The sequence below is a fragment of the Nomascus leucogenys genome, chromosome 9, assembly GCF_006542625.1.
Source record: "Nomascus leucogenys isolate Asia chromosome 9, Asia_NLE_v1, whole genome shotgun sequence".
Lineage (NCBI taxonomy): Eukaryota > Metazoa > Chordata > Mammalia > Primates > Hylobatidae > Nomascus > Nomascus leucogenys.
The window spans coordinates 70,018,146-70,037,226 of NC_044389.1; the positions used below are offsets into that span (position 1 = coordinate 70,018,146).

At 38.5% G+C, this 19,081-nt stretch overlaps 1 protein-coding gene and 1 pseudogene across 2 annotated transcripts in view; one reads left to right on the forward strand and one right to left on the reverse strand.

Annotated features, from left to right (window-relative positions):
- Window positions 1–19,081, reverse strand: part of KLHL8 (kelch like family member 8) — a 61,020-nt gene that overhangs the window by 35,080 nt on the left and 6,859 nt on the right. Inside the window, exons 1-2 of one of the 2 annotated variants that reach the window (XM_030819104.1) lie at window positions 10,138–10,148; window positions 826–1,192 (exon numbers count right to left, since the gene is read on the reverse strand). In XM_030819104.1, coding sequence (XP_030674964.1) covers window positions 826–1,041 — 216 coding nt within the window. In that variant the 5' untranslated portion in view covers window positions 1,042–1,192; window positions 10,138–10,148. Of the gene's footprint in view, window positions 1–825; window positions 1,193–10,137; window positions 10,149–19,081 lie in introns of those variants that run through there. The other variant, XM_003265866.3, reaches the window with a different exon arrangement.
- Window positions 11,895–13,235, forward strand: LOC105738211 (annotated as a pseudogene).

The following is a 19,081-nucleotide window of genomic DNA, read 5'->3' on the forward strand; positions in this document are numbered from 1 at the left end:
CTACAAAAAAATTTTTTTTTTAATTAGTCAGGCATGGTGGTGCATGCGTCTAGTCCCAGCTGCTCAGGCGGCTGTGGCAGGAGGACTGCTTAAGCCCAAGAGTTCGCCAAAAAATTTTAATATTTCACTGAGAGATAAGAAGAAAGTACTTTAAATGTGTAATGAGAAACAATCAGAACGCAGGCTTTTCCATACTGCTTTATCACTTTTCCAATTTTATTAAAACTGGTTGCTTTTAGGAGAACAACATGATCCTATAGATGATGAGCAAAGTTCACTGAGGACTTTTTCATCCAAGGCTAAGTAGACTATATTTCACTATCAGGTATAGATAAACAATCCCACTTAACAGATGATAACAATGAAGTAGAGATTAAATTACTGGAATAGAGATATACAGTAAAACACTAGTATAGCTGAGTGAACAATCCAAAATTCCTGACTTCTTACTTCTGTATTCAGAGTAAGCAAATACATCAAGATATTTAAATTCACAAGTGAAAAGCTTATCTGATCAACAGCAATTTATTAATTTCCCTAATAATATTTGTTGTTCTAGGGTTTCAGAACTCTCAGAAGTTAAATTAACTAAGAGATAATGAATGTCAGCATTAAATTAGTACAATAATTTTATCTTATGCTAACTTCTCTTCATTTACCCTCTATGTCCTTTCTCCTACACTAAAAAAAAAGATTGAGACTAAAAGCATTCTGACTGGATCAAATATGTATAGCAACAAAATTTGCCTTGTGTGGTTACAGAAACCCCCATTTCTCATATTACACTGAAGAGGCCTGAGAAAAGTAGAAAAAAGGCAATCTCACCTTGAGTGTGACATCGCAGAGTTCTCCATTTTCATAAAATCGAAGAAGAGAACCATGAAAATCTTTCCAAGCTTCATTTGCTTCAAAAATAAAGGAATCTTCTCCATCACCATCACTAATTGAGGACCTGTTCTTTATTTGCTGGTGCTGTTGTTGCCTTTTCCCCTTTGTAATGTGATTCCTAGCTTGTTTACCATTCATAGAATCTGAAGCCATTTGCAATATTCCTCTTTTAATAGAGCTCTCTTCTCAAACATGCCATTTATTCTTTTTCAAAGGGTAGGGAGAAGGCAGAAGGTAGATGCAGACACTACAATTCAGACGTTTTTCAAAACCCACTCAACTGCCATTGTACAGTTTGCTGTGACTGAAAAATCAACAATAAAACACATAGAGACAAACCAAAAGAAAAAAATTATTGTTAACTATAATTTGTTAATACTATACATGCAAAATAACTATATCAATCATTATTTATAAAAGAACAAAAACTTTGTTTTTATGCTAAATAACACATAATTCACTTCTGCTAATTATTTTATATCAATAAACGAACTCCTTTAAAATCCAACAAGAACAACTGACTTGAGCACATGACTTTTGAGATGTGTAATATGCTATCTTCAAAGAGAAAGGCTATGAACTAAAATTTTTCTGTTTTTTAATTTTTATTTTAGAGACGGGGTTTCTCCATGTTGCCCATGCTGGTCTCAAACTGCTGGGCTCACGCAATCTACCCACCTAGGCCTCTCAAAGTGCTGGGATTACATGCTTGAACCATCACACGTGGCCATGAAATAAAAATGTTAAGTTTTGAGGCTTAACTGGGAGTTTTTTGTTTTTTGTTTTTTTTTTAGCATAACAACATGATCCTATAGATGATAGGTAAAGTTCACTAAAGACTTTTTCATCCAAGGCTAAGTAGACTGTATTTTACTATCAAGTGTAGATAAACAATCCCACTTAACAGATGATAACAATTAAGTAGAGATGAAATTACTGGAATAGAGATATACAGTAAAACACTAGTATAGCTGCCTTACAGCTATACAATTTAGTAATGCAATGCCAAAACAGAAGGATATTTTGATTGAATTAGGTTCATCCTAGATTCTGAAGTCAGATTATGGTTCTACCACATACCAACTGTAGGAGCCTGAGCAAATGACAGCCTGCTTAGACCTCGATCTCTTCTGTAAAATAGAGATACCACTTAAGGAAATATTTTGAGGATTAGAAATATTGTACTGCCAAACATAGGAAATGCTGCACTCTTACAAAGATCTCATTTTATTTGCATTTTCACATAGAACTTATTAGTATTTACATATAAAATCAAGCTCTCCTCATCATCAAAGCATATTTGATGAATATCCACACCATCAATAATTCTATGCTACAATTCTACTTTGGTGACAGGAACAGAGGATTTTAAGTTACTAATCAAACACCTATTCCCTCACTTACTGGCTGTGTAATTTTTTTTTGAGGCTGTATAATTTGTAAAACTGAGGCTTTACTAATCCTCAGTTTCTTCATCTATAAACAGGGATACCTATCTACCTCATGGCACTATCCTGAGAAATACATCAAATATGATAATGAATTCAAAAGTGCTTGTTTAAAATATTGGTATTATTAGAGTGGAAAGCTCTGCTTGTTATGTAGTTTCAGAAAACTCTAAATATTCTAACCAGAACTTTAGCTATATTAGGTTCTTTATTGTTAATCTCATCATTTCCAGCTTTTGACAGAAATCAATGGTCAATGTAAGGTTATAGATTATAGTTATTAATGCCTTCTTATGGTTTCTGTGGCAGACGTACATGACAGTGATCCTTAATGAGTCATGTCTTCATATAATCCCCTTGCATGCAGGAAGAACCTGTGACTTGCTTCTAATTGACGGAATGTGGGAAAGTGATGAGATGTCACTCTCTTGATTATGTTACATTATAGAATACTGTGTGAGCAGACTGGAGTAAGAAGCTCTCCTGCAGGCCTTGAAAAGCAAACCACCATGGAGACAGTCATGTAGCAGGGAACTATAGGCAATCCCTAGGACCTGAGAGAGGCTTTCACCTGACAGTCAATAAAAAGCCAGGCCCTCAGTCATACAGCTCCAAGGAAATGAATTCTGCCAATGACCTGAATAAGTGTGGAAGCAGATTTCTTCATAATTGAGCCTCTACATAATACAGCCTGGCCAATAGCTTTATTGCAGCCTTATGAGATCCTAAGCAAAGGACCCAACTACACTGTGCCCAAACTCCTGATGCATGGAAACTGTGAGATAATAAATGCATGTTATTTTAAGCCACTAAATTGTGGTAATTTGTTACACACAATAAAAAACGAATACAGACACCTTCTGTCAGGTCTAAAATTTTATCTGAGGAAAGCATCTATAGATATTCTAACAGGCACCAGCCACTGTAATCTCTCTTTTAAATTCACATTCCTGCTGCAAAATCAACAAAGAACAGATAGGACAAATAGAAAACAAATAGCATAATCAGGGCTTAAAAACTTTTTCTGTAAAGGGCCACAGAGTAGATATTTTTGGCTTTGTGGGCCATATGGGTCTCTATCACAACTACTGAACTCTGTCATTGTAACACAAAGGCAGTCACAGACAATAGTAAATAAATAAATAAATAAATAAATAAAGCCATGTTCCAATAAAACTTTTATTATAAAAAAAAAAAAAACACTTAGTGGCTGGGTGCAGCGGCTCATGCCTATAATCCCAGCACTTTGGGAGACCGAGGTGGGTGGCTCACCTGAGGTCAGGAGTTCGAGACCAGCCTGGCCAACATGGCAAAACCCCATCTCTACTGAAAAATACAAAAACCAGCCAGGTGTGGTGGCGCGCACCTATAACCCCAGCTGCTTGGGAGGCTGAGGCACAAGAATCACTTGAACCCGGGAGGCGGAGGTTGCAGTGAGCTGAGATCACACCACTGCACTCCAGCCTGGGCAACAGAATGAGACTGTGTCAATAAAATAAAATAAATAAAATAACATAACATAACATAACATAAAATAAGAAAAAACACTTGGTGAGTGTGAGTTAATCCCTAAGCTCATAATTTGCTGATCCCTGAGTAAGATGGTTGATTTAAACTCAACAATATCAATAATCACATTAAATATAAATGGAGTAACCACTTTCAATTAAAGGCAGAGACTCAGGAATGCTACTCAGCAAAAGGGACAAGCTATTGAAACATGTAACAACCCAGATGAATCTCAAAGTATGCTCAATAAAAAAAGCCATGCAGTATGATTCTATCTATATAACATTCTCAGAATGACAAAATTATAGAGGTGGAGAACAGATTATTGTTTGCTAGAGGTTAGGGAAGGATGAGAGGAGAGGAGAGGAGTAGCTGTGGCTATAAATGAGTAGCACATGAGATACTTGTGATGGAACTGTACTGTATCTTGTCTGCAGTAGTGATCATATGAATCTGTATGTGATAACATACACATACACACAAATGAATGCATGTAAAACAGGTGAAATTTGAATATTTGCACACCCATGTTCACTGTGGCATTATTTACAACAACCAAGAGGTAGAAGCAGCCTAAATGTCCTTAGACAATGTATCAAAGTCAATCTCCTAGTACAAAAGTTATGCAAGATGTTATCATTGAGGGCAACTGGGTGAAGGAAACATAAGATCTATTATTTCTTACCATTGCAAGTGAATCTACAATGGTCTCAAGTAAAGACTTTTTTAAAAAGAGAGATTTTCAGATTGGATAAGAAAAAGCAAAACCCAACTATCAAATGCATACAAGAACCGAACCTACTTTAAGTATAAAGACAAATAGGTTAAAGGAATTGGATAGAAAGAAGACACAACACGCCAACAGTAACAAGAACAACAAAAAAAAACCCTAAAGAATTTTTAAAAACTGAAGAGTAGCTACAATATTAAACACATAAAATTGTTAGTGATAAAAACACTATATAAAAATATTACATGCAAAAGAAAGAAGTTGGACCCTCACTTTACACCATATACAAAAACTAACTCAAAATGAATTAAGGACCTAAATGTAGCCCTGAAACCATAAAATGACTAGACTTGAAACCATAAAGCTACTGGAGGAAAACACATGGGGAAAAGGCTTCACAACACTGAATTTATCAATGATGTCTTGTATATGATGTAAAAAGCACAAGCAACACAAGTAAATACGGACAAATGGGACATCAAACTTTAAAACTTCTATGCAGCAAAACAATCAATAGAGAAGAAAAGGCAACCTACAGAATGGAAGAAAATAGTATTTGCAAATATATACCTGAAAAGGGGTTAATATCCAGATATACAAAGAACTCCTACAACTCAATAAAAAAACAAACAAACAAAAAAATGAAGAACCCAATTTTAAAATGGGCAAAAGGTTGGATGCAATGGCTGGTGAATGACTGTAGTCCCAGCTACTTGGGATGCTAAGGTAGGAGGATCACTTGAGCCCAGGAGTTCAAGGTCAGCCTGGGCAATACAGCAAGCACCTGCCTCAAAACAAAACAAAACAAACAAAAACCAAAAACATGCCAGGTGTGGTGGCTCACTTCTATAATCCCAACAGTGGTAGGCTGAGACTGGAGAATTGTTTGAGCCCAGGAGTTCGAGATCAGCCTGGGCAACACAGACCTTGTCTCTACAAAAAATACAAAAGTTAGCTGGACGTGGTAGCATGTGTCTATAGTCCCAGCTACTCAGGAGGCTAAGGTGGGAGGATCACCTGAGCCCAGGAATTCAAGGCTGCAGTGAGCTGTAATCATGCCACTGAACTCCAGCCTGGGTGACAGAGTGAGACTGCCTCAAAAAAAAAAAGGTAAAGGACTTGAATAGACATTTCTCCAAAGATGATAAACAAATGGCCAAGAAGTATAGCCCTTCTTCAGTATCCTCAGAGGACTGGTTGCAGGATCCCTGCAGATACCAAAATCCGTGTATCCTTAAGTCCCTTATATAAACTGGTATGGTATTTGCATATAACCTATGTACATCCTCCTATATATTTTAAGTTATCTTTTAAATTATCTCTAGATAACTTATGATACCTAGACAATGTAAATACTATGTAAATAGTTGTTATATTGTATTTTTAAAATTTGTATTATTTTTATTAGATTTAAAAAATATTTTCAATCCATGTTTGGTTGAATCTGGGGATGTGTAACCTGCAGATACTGACAGTCAACTGTATATAAAAAGATGTTCAATATCACTAATCATCAGGGAGATACAGATTAAAATCATGAGATATCACCTTACACTTGTTGGGACAGGGAAAGAAAGAAGTGTTGGCAAGGACTTAGAGAAACTGGAAACCCTTTCCACTGCTGGTGGGAATGTAAACTGGCTTCCATAGCTGCTATGGAAACAGTATGGATAGTCCTCAAAAAGTTAGAAATAGAATTACCATAAAATCCAGCAATTCCACTTCTAGGTATATATCCAAAAGAAGTCAGAACAGGATAGTAAAGACATATTTGCACACCCATGTTCACTGTGGCATTATTTACAATAACCAAGAGGTAGAAGCAGCCTAAATGTACATCATCAGATAAACGGAAAAAGAAAATGTGATTTATACATACAATGGAATACCAGTCAGATTCAAAAAAGATGAAAATCCTGTCATATGCTACAACATGGATGAATCTTAAGGACATTATACAAAGTGAAATAAGCCAGAAACAAAAAGACAAGTTCCGCTGATTCCACTTATATGAGGTATCTGAAGCAGTCAAATTCATAGAAAGTAAAATGGTGGTTGCCAAGAGAGGTGGAAAGAAGATGTTCAATGGGTATCGTTTCAGTTTTGCAAAATAAAGTTCTAGAGATCTGCTGGACAACAATGTACATACAGTTAACACTATATGTACTATATTTAAGTACTGTACACTTAAAAATGGTTAAGATGGTAAATTTTATGTTGTGTTTTTCACTGCAATAAAAAAAGACACTACATAATGACAAAAGTGTCAATTCCCAAAGACATAGTATAGTCTAAATGTGCATACACCTAACTTCAAATCTTCAAATCTTCAAAATACACAAAGCAAAACCAAAAAGAACTAAAGGGAGAAACAGACAAATCCACAATTATAATTGAAGAGATTTCAACATTCCTCTTCAGTTATAGAACTAGTTAGCAGAGAATTAGCAATGACATAAAAGAACAAAACACATCATCAACCAACTGGATTTCATGGTTGCTTATAGAACACTCCTCCCAACAACAGCAAAATATACATTCTTTTCAAGTGCACATGGACCTATATAAGCCATATCCTTAGTCAGTAAACAACCCTAAACAAATTTAAAAGAAATTACATTGTATAAAATGTAGTCTCTGACCATAACGGAATTAAACTAGAAATAAGTAAAAAAGAAAACAGAAAACTCTCCAAATGCTTACAAATTAAATGCACACATCTAAATAATCCATGGAGCAAAGAGGAAGTCTTAAGAGAAATTAGAAATTTCTTCATTAAGTTAGTTCTTAACAAAAATGAAAATATAAAATATCAAAATATCAAAATTTGTAGGCTACAGGTAAAAAAGCAGCTTAGGGGAAAGTTTAGAAAATTATGTGCTTACATAAAAAAAAGTATTAAATCAAAAAAATTAGCCGGTCATAGTGGCAGGCACCTGTAGTCCCAGCTACTCTGAGGCTGAGGCAGGAGAATGGTGGCGTGAACCCAGGAGGCGGAGCTTGCAGTGAGCCGAGATCGCGCCATTGCCCTCCAGCCTGGGTGACTGAGACTCCGTGTCCAAAAAAAAAATAGAAAAGTATTAAATCAGTATTCTAAGCCTTTATTTTCAAAAACCAGAAACTAGAAAAAGAACAAAATAAACTCAAAGCAAGCATAAGGAAATAAACAGCACAAACAAAATTAAATTGAAAACAAAAAAAATAGATAAAAATCCAAACCAAAAGCTATTTTTAAAAGATCAACATATTTTTAGTAGAGACAGGGCTTCAGCATGTTGGCCAGGCTGGTCTCAAACTCCTGACCTCAGGTGATCCACCTGCCTCGGCCTCCCAAAGTGCTGGGATTACAGGTGTGAGCCACCACACCTGGCCTGTTGATCAACAGAATTGATAAACATCTGGCAAAAAAGGTGGGGAGGGAAGACACATGTCACCAAAATCTGCAATATCAGAGACTATCATTACAAACCCCACTGGCATTAAAAAGGTAAAGAAGGTGAATGCTATGAAAAATTATACATACATAAATGTGACAACTTAGATGAAATGGACCAATTCCTCAAAATTCACAAACTACCAAAACTCACCCAAAAGACAACCTAAGCATTGCTATAGCTATTAAATTAAATCACAGTTTCAAAAGCAATCTTCAAGCCCAGATGGTTTCACTACATTCTACCAAACATTTAAAGAAGAAATAGCCTCAACTCTACAAAATCTCTTTCAGAAAACGGAAGAGGAGAAAACACTTCCCAACTTATTTCATGAGAAAAGCTATGACTCTGATACCAAAAACAAAGATAACAGAAAAGGAAACTACAAATCAATATCCCTCATGAATACAGACATAAAAATCCCCAACAAATATTAGCAAATATAATCTAGCAAAATATAGAGAATGATCACGACCAAGTAGAATTTATCATAAGAGTTTATGCAAGGCTGCTTCAATATTCAAAAAAAATATAGTCTACCATATTACCAGCATATTAAACCACCATAACAACATACTAAAGAAGAAAAACCACACAGAAAGTAAAAGTTATCTCCAGTGCAATAAAGCAAGAAAAAGAAAAGGCAAAGACTGGAAAGAAACAAAACTGTCCCTATCAGCACACATAATTGTCTATGTAAACCATTCCCAAGGAACAGCTAGAACTAGTAAGTTTAGCAAGCTCACTAAAAACAAGGTGAACATGGCTGGGCGCAGTGGCTCACGCCTGTAATCCCAGCACTTTGGGAGGCCGAGGTGGGTGGATCACAAGGTCAGGAGATCGAGACCATCCTGGCTAACATGATGAAACCCCATCTTTACTTAAAAAATATAAAAATTAGCCAGGCGTGGTGGCGGGTGCCAGCTACTCAGGAGGCTGAGGCAGGAGAATGGCGTGAACCTGGGAGGTGGAGCTTGCAGTGAGCCAAAATGCGGCGCCACTGCACTCCAGCCTGGGCGACAGAGCGAGACTCCGTCTCAAAAAAAACAAGGTGAACACACAAAAAATTAATCATAACATAGCACACTGTAACCTGGAACTTCAAGCCACTGTACCTGGCTATAGCTTCATATAGTTTCTGATTCATTTTATATAATATATAAAATATATTTTTATGTTACATACATAACTACACCTAAAACAATAAAAACACAGAAAAACTTCATGACTCGGGGTCAGGCTACTAGTTGTTAAATATGAAAGAAAAAAATTGCTAGGCTGGGCGCGGTGGCTCACGCTTGTAATCCCAGCACTTTGGGAGGCCGAGGTGGGCGGATCACGAGGTCAGGAGATCGAGACCACGATGAAACCCCGTCTCTATTAAAAAATACAAAAAATTAGCTGGGCGTGGTGGCGGGCACCTGTAGTCCCAGCTACTCGGAGAGGCTGAGGCAGGAGAATGGCGTGAACCCGGGAGGTGGAGCTTGCAGTGAGCCGAGATTGCACCACTGCACTCCAGCCTGGGTGATAGAGCGAGACTCCGTCTCAAAAAAAAAAAAAAAAAAAAAAAAAGAAAAAAAAACTAAAATGAACTCCATCAAAATTAAAACCTTTTGCTATGAGAAAGACACCATAAGAGAGTAAAAAGACAAGCTTCAAACCAGGAGAAAAATGTTGGCAAATCACATATTTGACAAAAAATTTACATCCCAAATATATAAAACTTTCAAACTTAACAGTAAGAAAAACAACTCAATTAAAATATGGACCAGCAACTTAAGACACTTCACCAATGAAGACATATGGATGGAAAATAAGCACACAAAAAGATGTTCAACATCACTGCCATTAGGTAAATGAAAATTAAAAGAATGAACCAGGCACAGTGGTGTGCGCCTATAGTCTCAGCTACATAGGATGACTGCTTAAGCCCAAGAGTTCGAAGCTGTAGTGCACTATCATCCGATCATGCCTGTAAATAGCCACTACACTCCAGCCTAAGCAACACAGCCCCTGCCACATCCCCATACACACACCCCACAATCATCATGAAATACCACTACACATGTATTAGAATGGCTAAAATAAACAATACTAACAATACCAAGTGCTGGTGAGGATGTGAAACATCTGGAATTTTCATATTCTGCTGGTGGCAATGCAAAACAGCATCACTGTTCTAAAAAAAAAAAAGGTGGAGGTTTCTTACACAGTTAAACATATTCTTATACTATGACCCTGCAATCTGACTCCTGGCAATTTAACCTAGAGAAATGAAAGCTCGTGTTTGCACAAAAACTTGCACATGAAAACATATAGCAGCTCTAGTTGCAATTGCTAAAAACTGAAAATAATCCAAATAACCCACAGTTTGCTTATCCTCCCAAAATGCTGGGACTACAGGCCTGAGCCACTGCACCCAGGAGTCTTCTTTCACTTATTTTGCCATGCCATATTTTGTGCCCTAACTAGCTGAAGAAACTGAGGCACAGTGAGATGGAGTGAAGCCCAAGTAAGTGGTGGAGCCAGGATGTGAACCTAGGCAGCAGGGCTCTCCAGCCTGTGCTATTAACTACCACACTACTGTTCAAAGCACTTTAAAAGTGAAATATAATTACAGAACAAAATATATGAAAAACTAAGGTCCTTATCTTCTCCCTCACTATACTTTTAGATTCCCCTACTTTTACAGGTAGCAACACCATTTTTTCAGTTACCCTACTTCAAAACGTGAGCCATATTTGACTCCTCTCAACTTTCACAACCTATCCACTTCAATTCTCCTGGATTCTACTTGGAAAAATCTCTATTCATCCTTCCCTTTCTTCCCATTATCATTGAACTCTATTCTCTCTCATTGTACTCTAATTCAGATCCACATACTAACCTGGATTGTAGTGACTTCCCCTAACCAATCACCACATTCCTCCTTGCCATCACTAAACATCTATCAAGGATTAGATGCTGCTAGATTTATGTAACTCTAACTGTCCTTTCCAGACTGCTTAATGTATGTAGTTCAGCTTATCCTGGCATTCAAGGTCCTCATTGCTCTGGCTCTAGTCTACCTTCCAGTCTTTTTCTCCATTCATTTTTTACATAAAGTAGGGAAAGGGGGAAAGAAGATGGAAAAACTACTTATTAAACCACTGTGCACCACCTATTTTGCCAGAAATCTTAAATATACTCTTGTTTAAGCATCACCTTATGGATGGTTCTAACATCCCTGACTTGCCCAAGGCCACACAGCTAGAAATGGTGGGAGATGGGGTTTCAACCCTGCTGTGATTAAGTCCATTCTTTTTCTACTATATCACAGATTTAATTATTCAGTTTTCTTCAAATGTATTTGCAAATGCTCAAGCTATTCCTTGTGAGGGAATGATGTGAAGGCCCAGCTTAAATAATGCCTTTTTATGAATTCTTCCCTAATTCTCCCAATGGGACGTGATCTTTCTTGTGAGCCCCCATAGTACGCTGTATTTCTCCGACTCATTAACTTTCTTTCTTTTGTATTTTAGACTTGCCTGCTTAACACAATGTACTCTTTTATGAAGACTGTGTCTTTTTTTTTTTTTTTTCTTTTTTTGAGACAGAGTCTCGCTGTCGCCCAGGCTGGAGTGCAGTGGCACGATCTCGGCTCACTGCAGGGTCCGGCCCCCGGGGTTCACTACATTCTCCTGCCTCAGCCTCCCGAGCAGCTGGGACTACAGGCACCTGCCACCTCGCCCAGCTGAAGACTGTGTCTTAACAATATCTATGCATTTGCCCACAATGAGCCGGAGTCATGAGTGACTGAATTAACATGATCTCTATGGGCTGGGTTTTTTCCCCCAATGTAAAAAACTGGGTCAACTTGGCTCTCTGCTCCTCCCATTCGACACACAGCTGCATCTTCTCATGCATTGCCAGCTGCATCGCTGAGGTAGTGAAGGTGAAGGCCGGAGTCAACGGATTTGGTCGTATTGGGTACCTGGTCACCAGGGTTGCTTTTAACTCTGGAAAAGTGGATATTGTCGCCATCAATGACCGCTTCATTGACCTCAACTACATGGTCTACATGTTCCAGTAGGATTTTACCATGGCAAATTCCATGCACCATAAAGGCTGCGAATGGGAAGCTTGTCATCAGTGGAAATCCCATTACCATCTTCCAGGAGCGAGATCCCTCCAAAATCAAATGGGGCAATGCTGATGCTGAGTACGTTGTGGAGTCCACTGGTGTCTTCACCCCCATGGAGACGGCTGGGGCTCACTTGCAGGAAGGAGCCAAAAGGGTCATCATCTCTCCCCACTTTGTTGACGCCCCCATGTTAGTGATGGGCATGAACCATGAGAAGTATGACAACAGCCTCAAGATCATCAGCAATGCCTCCTGCACCACCAACTGCTTGGCGCCCCTGGCCAATGTCATCCATGACAACTTTGGTATCATGGAAGGACTCATGACTACAGTCCACACCATCACTGCCACCCAGAAGACTGTGGATGGCCCCTCTGGGAAACTGTGGCGTGACGGCTGCAGGGCTGTCCAGAACATCATCCCTGCCTCTACTGGTGCTGCCAAGGCTGTGGGCAAGGCCCTCTCTGAGCTGAATGGGAAGCTCACTGGCATGGCCTTCTGTGTCACCACTGCCAAGGTGTTGGTCATGAACCTGACCTGCCATCTGGAAAAACCTGCCAAATATGATGACATCAAAAAGGTGGTGAAGCAGACGTTGAAGGGCCCCCTCAAGGGCATCCTGGGCTACACTGAGCACCAGGCTGTCTCCTCCGACTTCAACAGCAACACCCACTCTTCCACCTTCAATGTTGGGGCTGGCATTGCCCTCAACAACCACTTTGTCAAGATCATTTCTTGGTATAGCAATGAATTTGGCTACAGCAACAAGGTCGGGGACCTCATGGCCCACATGGCCTCCAAGAGTAAGACCACCAGACCACCAGCCCCAGAGAGAGCATGAGAGGAAGAGAGAGGCCCTCACTGCTGGGGAGTCCCTGCCACACTCAGTGTCCCACTACACTGAGAATCTCCCCTCCTCACTTTCTATGCAGAACCCCTGAAGAGGGAGGGGCCTAGGAGCCCCACCTTGTCATGTACCATTAATAAAGTCCCCTATGCGTAGCCAAAAACAAACAAACAAACAAACAAACAAACAAACAAACAAACCTTGGTCAACTATTGTTAGTCTAGTGAGTCGTCGTCTTCTTCTTTTCTCTTTTTTTTTTTTTGAGGCAGGGTCTCACTCTGCCACCCAGGCTATAGTGCAGTGGCGCAATCTCGATCGGCTTATCACAGCCTTGACCTCCCAGGCTCCAGCAATCCTACGGGTGTGCAACCACCATGCTGGGCCAATTTTTGTATTTTTTGTAGAGATGGGGTTTTGCCATCTTGCCCAGGCTGGTCTTGAACTCCTGGACTCAGGCCATCTTCCCACCTGGGTCTCCCAAAATGCAGGGCTACAGGCCTGAGCCACTGCACCCGGGAGTCTTCTTTCACTTATTTTGTCATGCCATATTTTATGTCCTATGTGAGTATTATGACAGCAGGTATCACTAATATCTTATTTTTAAACTTTACTAAGTTAAAATGCATACAGTTCAAAACGAACATACACTTTTCCCCCTTATATCAAACTACTCTAACTGTATCTAGTGAAAGTTTTATTATTGTTGTCACAAAATGTTTTCATTTGTCAGCGTACTATTTCTATGAAAAGGGCTTTAATAAATATTCATTTTTATAAAATTATTTTTACATTTGAATTCAGATTTGGGCAGGACACAACAGCTCAAAAGCTGTCTATATCAAATTCTCTTAAAATGGTCTGTTTAAATAATGCAATGTCCTCAACTTTAAAAAATCTATTATATATAATAGAACAGGAAGACAGAAGCAGAAGAGACTACTTACTCAAAGACTATTCACTCTGCCTAAGGAATTCAGTAGATGTTAGGACTTATAAAGACCGTATATTAGTATCAAGTAAAAATGTAATTCAACCTAAACTCCAGAATTTAAACAACCGGAATTTTTTAAAAATACGCCTAAGATTCTGATTCTTAGGGAGAAAAATAAATGATATTCCTCCTTCCTCAAATAGATTAAAAGCACAAAACAACAGAGAGGGAAAAAATGGACATCCGTGGCACATCATTGTCATAACATGCCACAGATGTCCATTTCTATCACATGTTGGCATGTTATGACAACGAAGTAGACAGGAAGTTGATTCCTTTTTTTTTTTTTTTTTTTTTTTTTTTTTTTTTTTTTTGCTCCTCTAAGTGCCAGTAAAGGCATATTGATCAACAAAATAGGAAGTTATGAAGAGAAAATACTTCAAACAGAAGCAGACAAGTTTATGGTTCAATGCAGAGCATACGTAACAAAACTAACATATTTTTATATATAAACATCATTTACAATGAATTACAGAAAACAGGACTGATAGCAAAAGCTTAAAGATACTATTATGCTAAGCCAGACCACCTTATTCTCTTTCTCTAGCTTCCTTTGTACTTATAATTTCTATCACATTTAGCATGTGATATTAATATGTAATACCATTATGCTGAATACTGTACTAACTCACTTTACACTGTATTATCCTCATAACTCTTTGCAGCACAGTGATTGTGTTTTCATACTACACATTAATCAAAAGACTACTAAACAGAAAGAGGAACTCCAAATGGCACTTGGTGTTCTGTTTTGGGTTTTTTGTTTTGTTTTGTTTTGTTTTTGAGGCAAGGCCTGGCTCTATTGGCCCAAGCTGGAGTGCAGTGGCGCAATCTCGGCTCACTGCAATCTCCGACTTCCGGGCTCAAGCCATCCTCCCACCTCAGCCTTCTGAGTAGCTGGGACTACATACAGGCACACACCTCCATACTAGGCTAATTTTTGTATTTTTTGTAGAGGTGGGGTTTTGCCATGTTGCTCAGGCTGGTGGTGAACTTGTGAGCTCCAGCAATCTGCCCTCTTCGGACTACCAAAGTGCTGGGATTACAGGCATGAGCCACTACGCCCAGCCCCAAACGGCACTTTGAAAGCACCTCTTAAAAAACTCAATGCCAGCTGGGTGCGGTGGCTCACGCCTGTAATCCCAGCACTTTGGGAGGCTGAGGCAGGTGGATCACGAGGTCAGGAGATCGAGACCATCCTGGCTAACACAGTGAAACCCTGTCTCTACTAAAAAAATACAAAAAAATTAGCCGGGCATGGTGGCGGGTGCCTGTAGTCCCAGCTACTCAGGAGGCTGAGGCAGGAGAATGGTGTGAACCTGGGAGACAGAGCTTGCAGTGAGCCGAGATCATGCCACTGCACTCCAGCCTAGGTGACAGAGCGAGACTCCGTCTCAAAAATAATAATAATAATAATAATAATAATTAAAGAAGTTATTTTACAATTCAGTTAGATGAAGATTTTGGACACTAAAGATTATATTTTATAGCAGTATGTGATTAATTTTAGAGCTACACCTGAAAGCTGATGGAAGATGTATGTGCATTTACCAAAATCAATTCTTGCATACTTGTTAAATAACAAAATGGCAAACCCCACCTCATGTTCTATAGAGCAAAACCTGAATGTGTTTAATTTTCCACATACTTCAGGCTATTTCACACCTCTCTGCCTCCTTTCAGGCTTTCTGCTCTTTCTGAAATGCCCTTTACCACCACTCTCTCCTGCTAACTCTTGCTCATCTTCTAAGACTCAGCCCAGGTTCATCTGCTCAAGAAGGCCATCGCTAAAAATCCTATTCCTAGTGTACTTCCTCTGTGCTCCCACAAAAATCTGATATTTTTTTCATTATACCTATCACAAAGTATATCATATTCAATTTTTGGTCAAATTTAAAATACTTATTACTTATAAGTACCTATTCACTACTAGTCTTCCCTATAACACTACATAAGCCCATAAAGTATAGGCACCATCTCTCTTCACTGCTATTACTCCCATGTTCAGTAAACACATATAACACAATAAACAAAGTACTTAAAATATTTTTATAATGGATGAACAGATTATGAACACTAGAGATTATTTTTCTACTATAATCCAAATCAATGTATGCTTAATTTTAACTAAAGTAACACTGTGCATAAGACATTTACTTCAATTTTTGAATCACTTTATTTCAAAGGTAATACACTTCTTAAAATTTCCATTTTTACTTTTAAGTCAGGAAAAAAGCAGGCTATACTCATTATTTCCTTTTTATTTACATTTAAAAATTGAATCAAACAGTCCAAAATATACCAATCATTAAAGGAGAATCTGCTGGTTTGAAAAACTGTATAATAGCTTCAATAGTTCCTAAAGTATACATGACTTCCAACAAGTTACTGCCGTGACTTTAAAAAAATGTTTTTCTTGGCCAGGCACAGTGGCTCAAGCCTGTAATCCCAGCACTTTGGGGGCCAAGGCAGGCAGATCACTTGAGCCCGGGAGTTTGAGACCAGCCTGGACAACAAAGCAAAACCCCATCTCTACAAAAAATACAAAAATTAGCCAGACGTGGTGGCACGTGCCTGTCGTCCCAGCTACTTGGAAGGCTGAGGTGGGAGGATCACTTGAGCCTGGGAGGTGGAGGTTGCAGTGAGCCGAGATCACTGAGTTGGAAAGAATAATTTCCTAATTGGAAGTCAGGGCGTGCTGAAATTCAACACTGATAGGAGAGCCAATGGAGAGATCTAGTAGGCTACTGGAAAGACTGATAAGAGAGGTCACTGGTGCTGAAGTCAAAGTCAAAGTTAAGTGTGAATTAGATGCCTGAAACAGCTCGATGTCAGAGTCCTCTTTTAGACAGATGTGTTCTTGAAGAATAACTGAGTTAAGACCAACAATAACATGGCCTTCAGTTAGTAGTACAGCAATACTGTCTGCCGAAAACTGTCCTTACATATAGAAAAAAGGCAGATTATAATGAAAGGGAAAATGATCAATGAGAATATTAAAAAGTCCTTATTAATCAATGAAATTAAATATTGCCAAAGACAAAAAATAAAATTGGTAGGGCTGTCAGGAAATAAACAGTCTCACACTGCTGTTCATATAAGCCTTCCTAGTCTCCATTTAGCTAAGATATCCAAAATCTTTTTAATTTACGTGCCCTCTCATGTGGCAGTTCCACCTTTTAAGAAATATCTTGATGACTTAGGCTGTGAGTTATACAACCTAGTAATTTTTTTTTGAAAACCGAAAAGCTAAAAACAACCAGTTACCAATGAGCTGGGAGGACTGCTTGAGACTACTAGGAGTTCAAGACCAGCCTGAGCAACATAGTGAGAGCCAGCCTCAACAAAAAATCAAAAAATTAGCCAGGTGTAGTAGGCTTGCACTTGTAGTCCCAGCTACTCAGGGGACTGAGGTAGGAGGATCATCTGAGCCCAGGGAGGTCAACGCTGTAGTGAGCCATGATCTTGCCAGTGGACTCCAGCCTAAGTGACAGAGTGAGACCTTATCTCAAAAAGAAAAAAAAAAAGTTTTTCTTAACAATAGCATTTCCAGTCTTTACAGTCATGTGCTGCATATCAGTGCTCTGGTCCACAATAGATGATGATGGTGACCAATGCATAGATGATAGTCTCATAAGATTATAACACTTTATTTTTGCTGTACCTTTTCTGTTTAGACACACAAATAGGTAACCACTGTGTTACAGTATTGACTATAGTATTCAGTACAGTAACATGCTATATAGGTGTGTAACCCAGGAGCAACAGGCTACACCACATAGCCTAGGTGTGTAGTAGGCTATACCACCCAGGTTTGTGTAAGTATACTCTATGACGTTTGCACAATGACAAAATTGCCTATTAACATGTTTCTTAAGAGTGTATCCCCATCCTTAAACGACACACGCAATATTAGATACTACTATTATCAAAGCCTGCTTGTTAAATACTAATGTCATTTCTAGGGTCTATGAACAACATTTTCACTACACTGAATACTTTGTAAGATGTTTATTTTGGGATCTGTTTTATTAAAAAGGAATTCCATTGACACCTTACAGTAATCATTTCCTTGTTTGAACTGGGCCACTTAGTTTATCACAGTCATAGTGGTCTAAAAGTCTAGTATAAAGTAGTAAAAGAAAGATCTTGAATTTTACCTAAATATGCGAACTACATGCGTGAACCTTAAGGGGGCCTATATTACTCATTATTTTTATTTGAGAATGTCAGAGAAGTGACAGGGTTGTACTTAAGATAACAATGCCTACTAAAAAATTAATTTATCAATAATTTGTTGCCAAGTATCAAAGTATGAAATGTTTCACACTGGATGTTTGAAACCAAATGAAAAGCACAAAGCTGAATTTACTACTTACTGAAGGGATAGCTATGCCAACCAGGCACGGTCCCTCTGAATAGAGCACATTGCTGATCTTACATAGAGTTTACGGGGTAGCATGGGATTCAGGGATTGGCAGACTTTCAGAGGCTTATTAACATAGTTACTGACATTAGATTACTAGTAGCTACATTACTGGGAAGTTACCTAATCTCTCTGGGTCTCAGTGTCTTTATTTTTAAAAGGACACAGCATGGCTGTGTTCCAATAAAACTTTGTTTACAAAAACAGACAGCAAGCTTGGTTTAGCCTACAGGCAGTAGGTAATCAGTTTCCTTCTAGTTCAAAATTATAGTAGCACATTTTGCTATTTAAAATTATAGAAGCTGTTGCCTTGCTTTTGAGAGATATCTGTCAGCCATACGTGACACAAGGCACATAAACTGGTGGTTAGCAGCAGAGACTTTAGAGCTAGACACTTTTGGGATTCCGTGTTAACGGTGTGTGTAGCCTTGGGCAAGTTACTTAAAATTACTCTGAGCCTCAGCTCTAAGGTTGTTGTGAGGGGTAAGTGAAGTAACTCATATATTTAGCTCTGTATCTAGTACATAGTAAGCATTCAATAAACAAATGTTATTACTTTTATAAATTATGTGATCCTGAGTCCTTGGTCAGGAACACAGTCCTGCAATCAACATTTTTTCCAGCAAAGAAATAAAACATGCTTTATAATGCTCTACATGAGACTGCAATTATTAGGAACCCACTA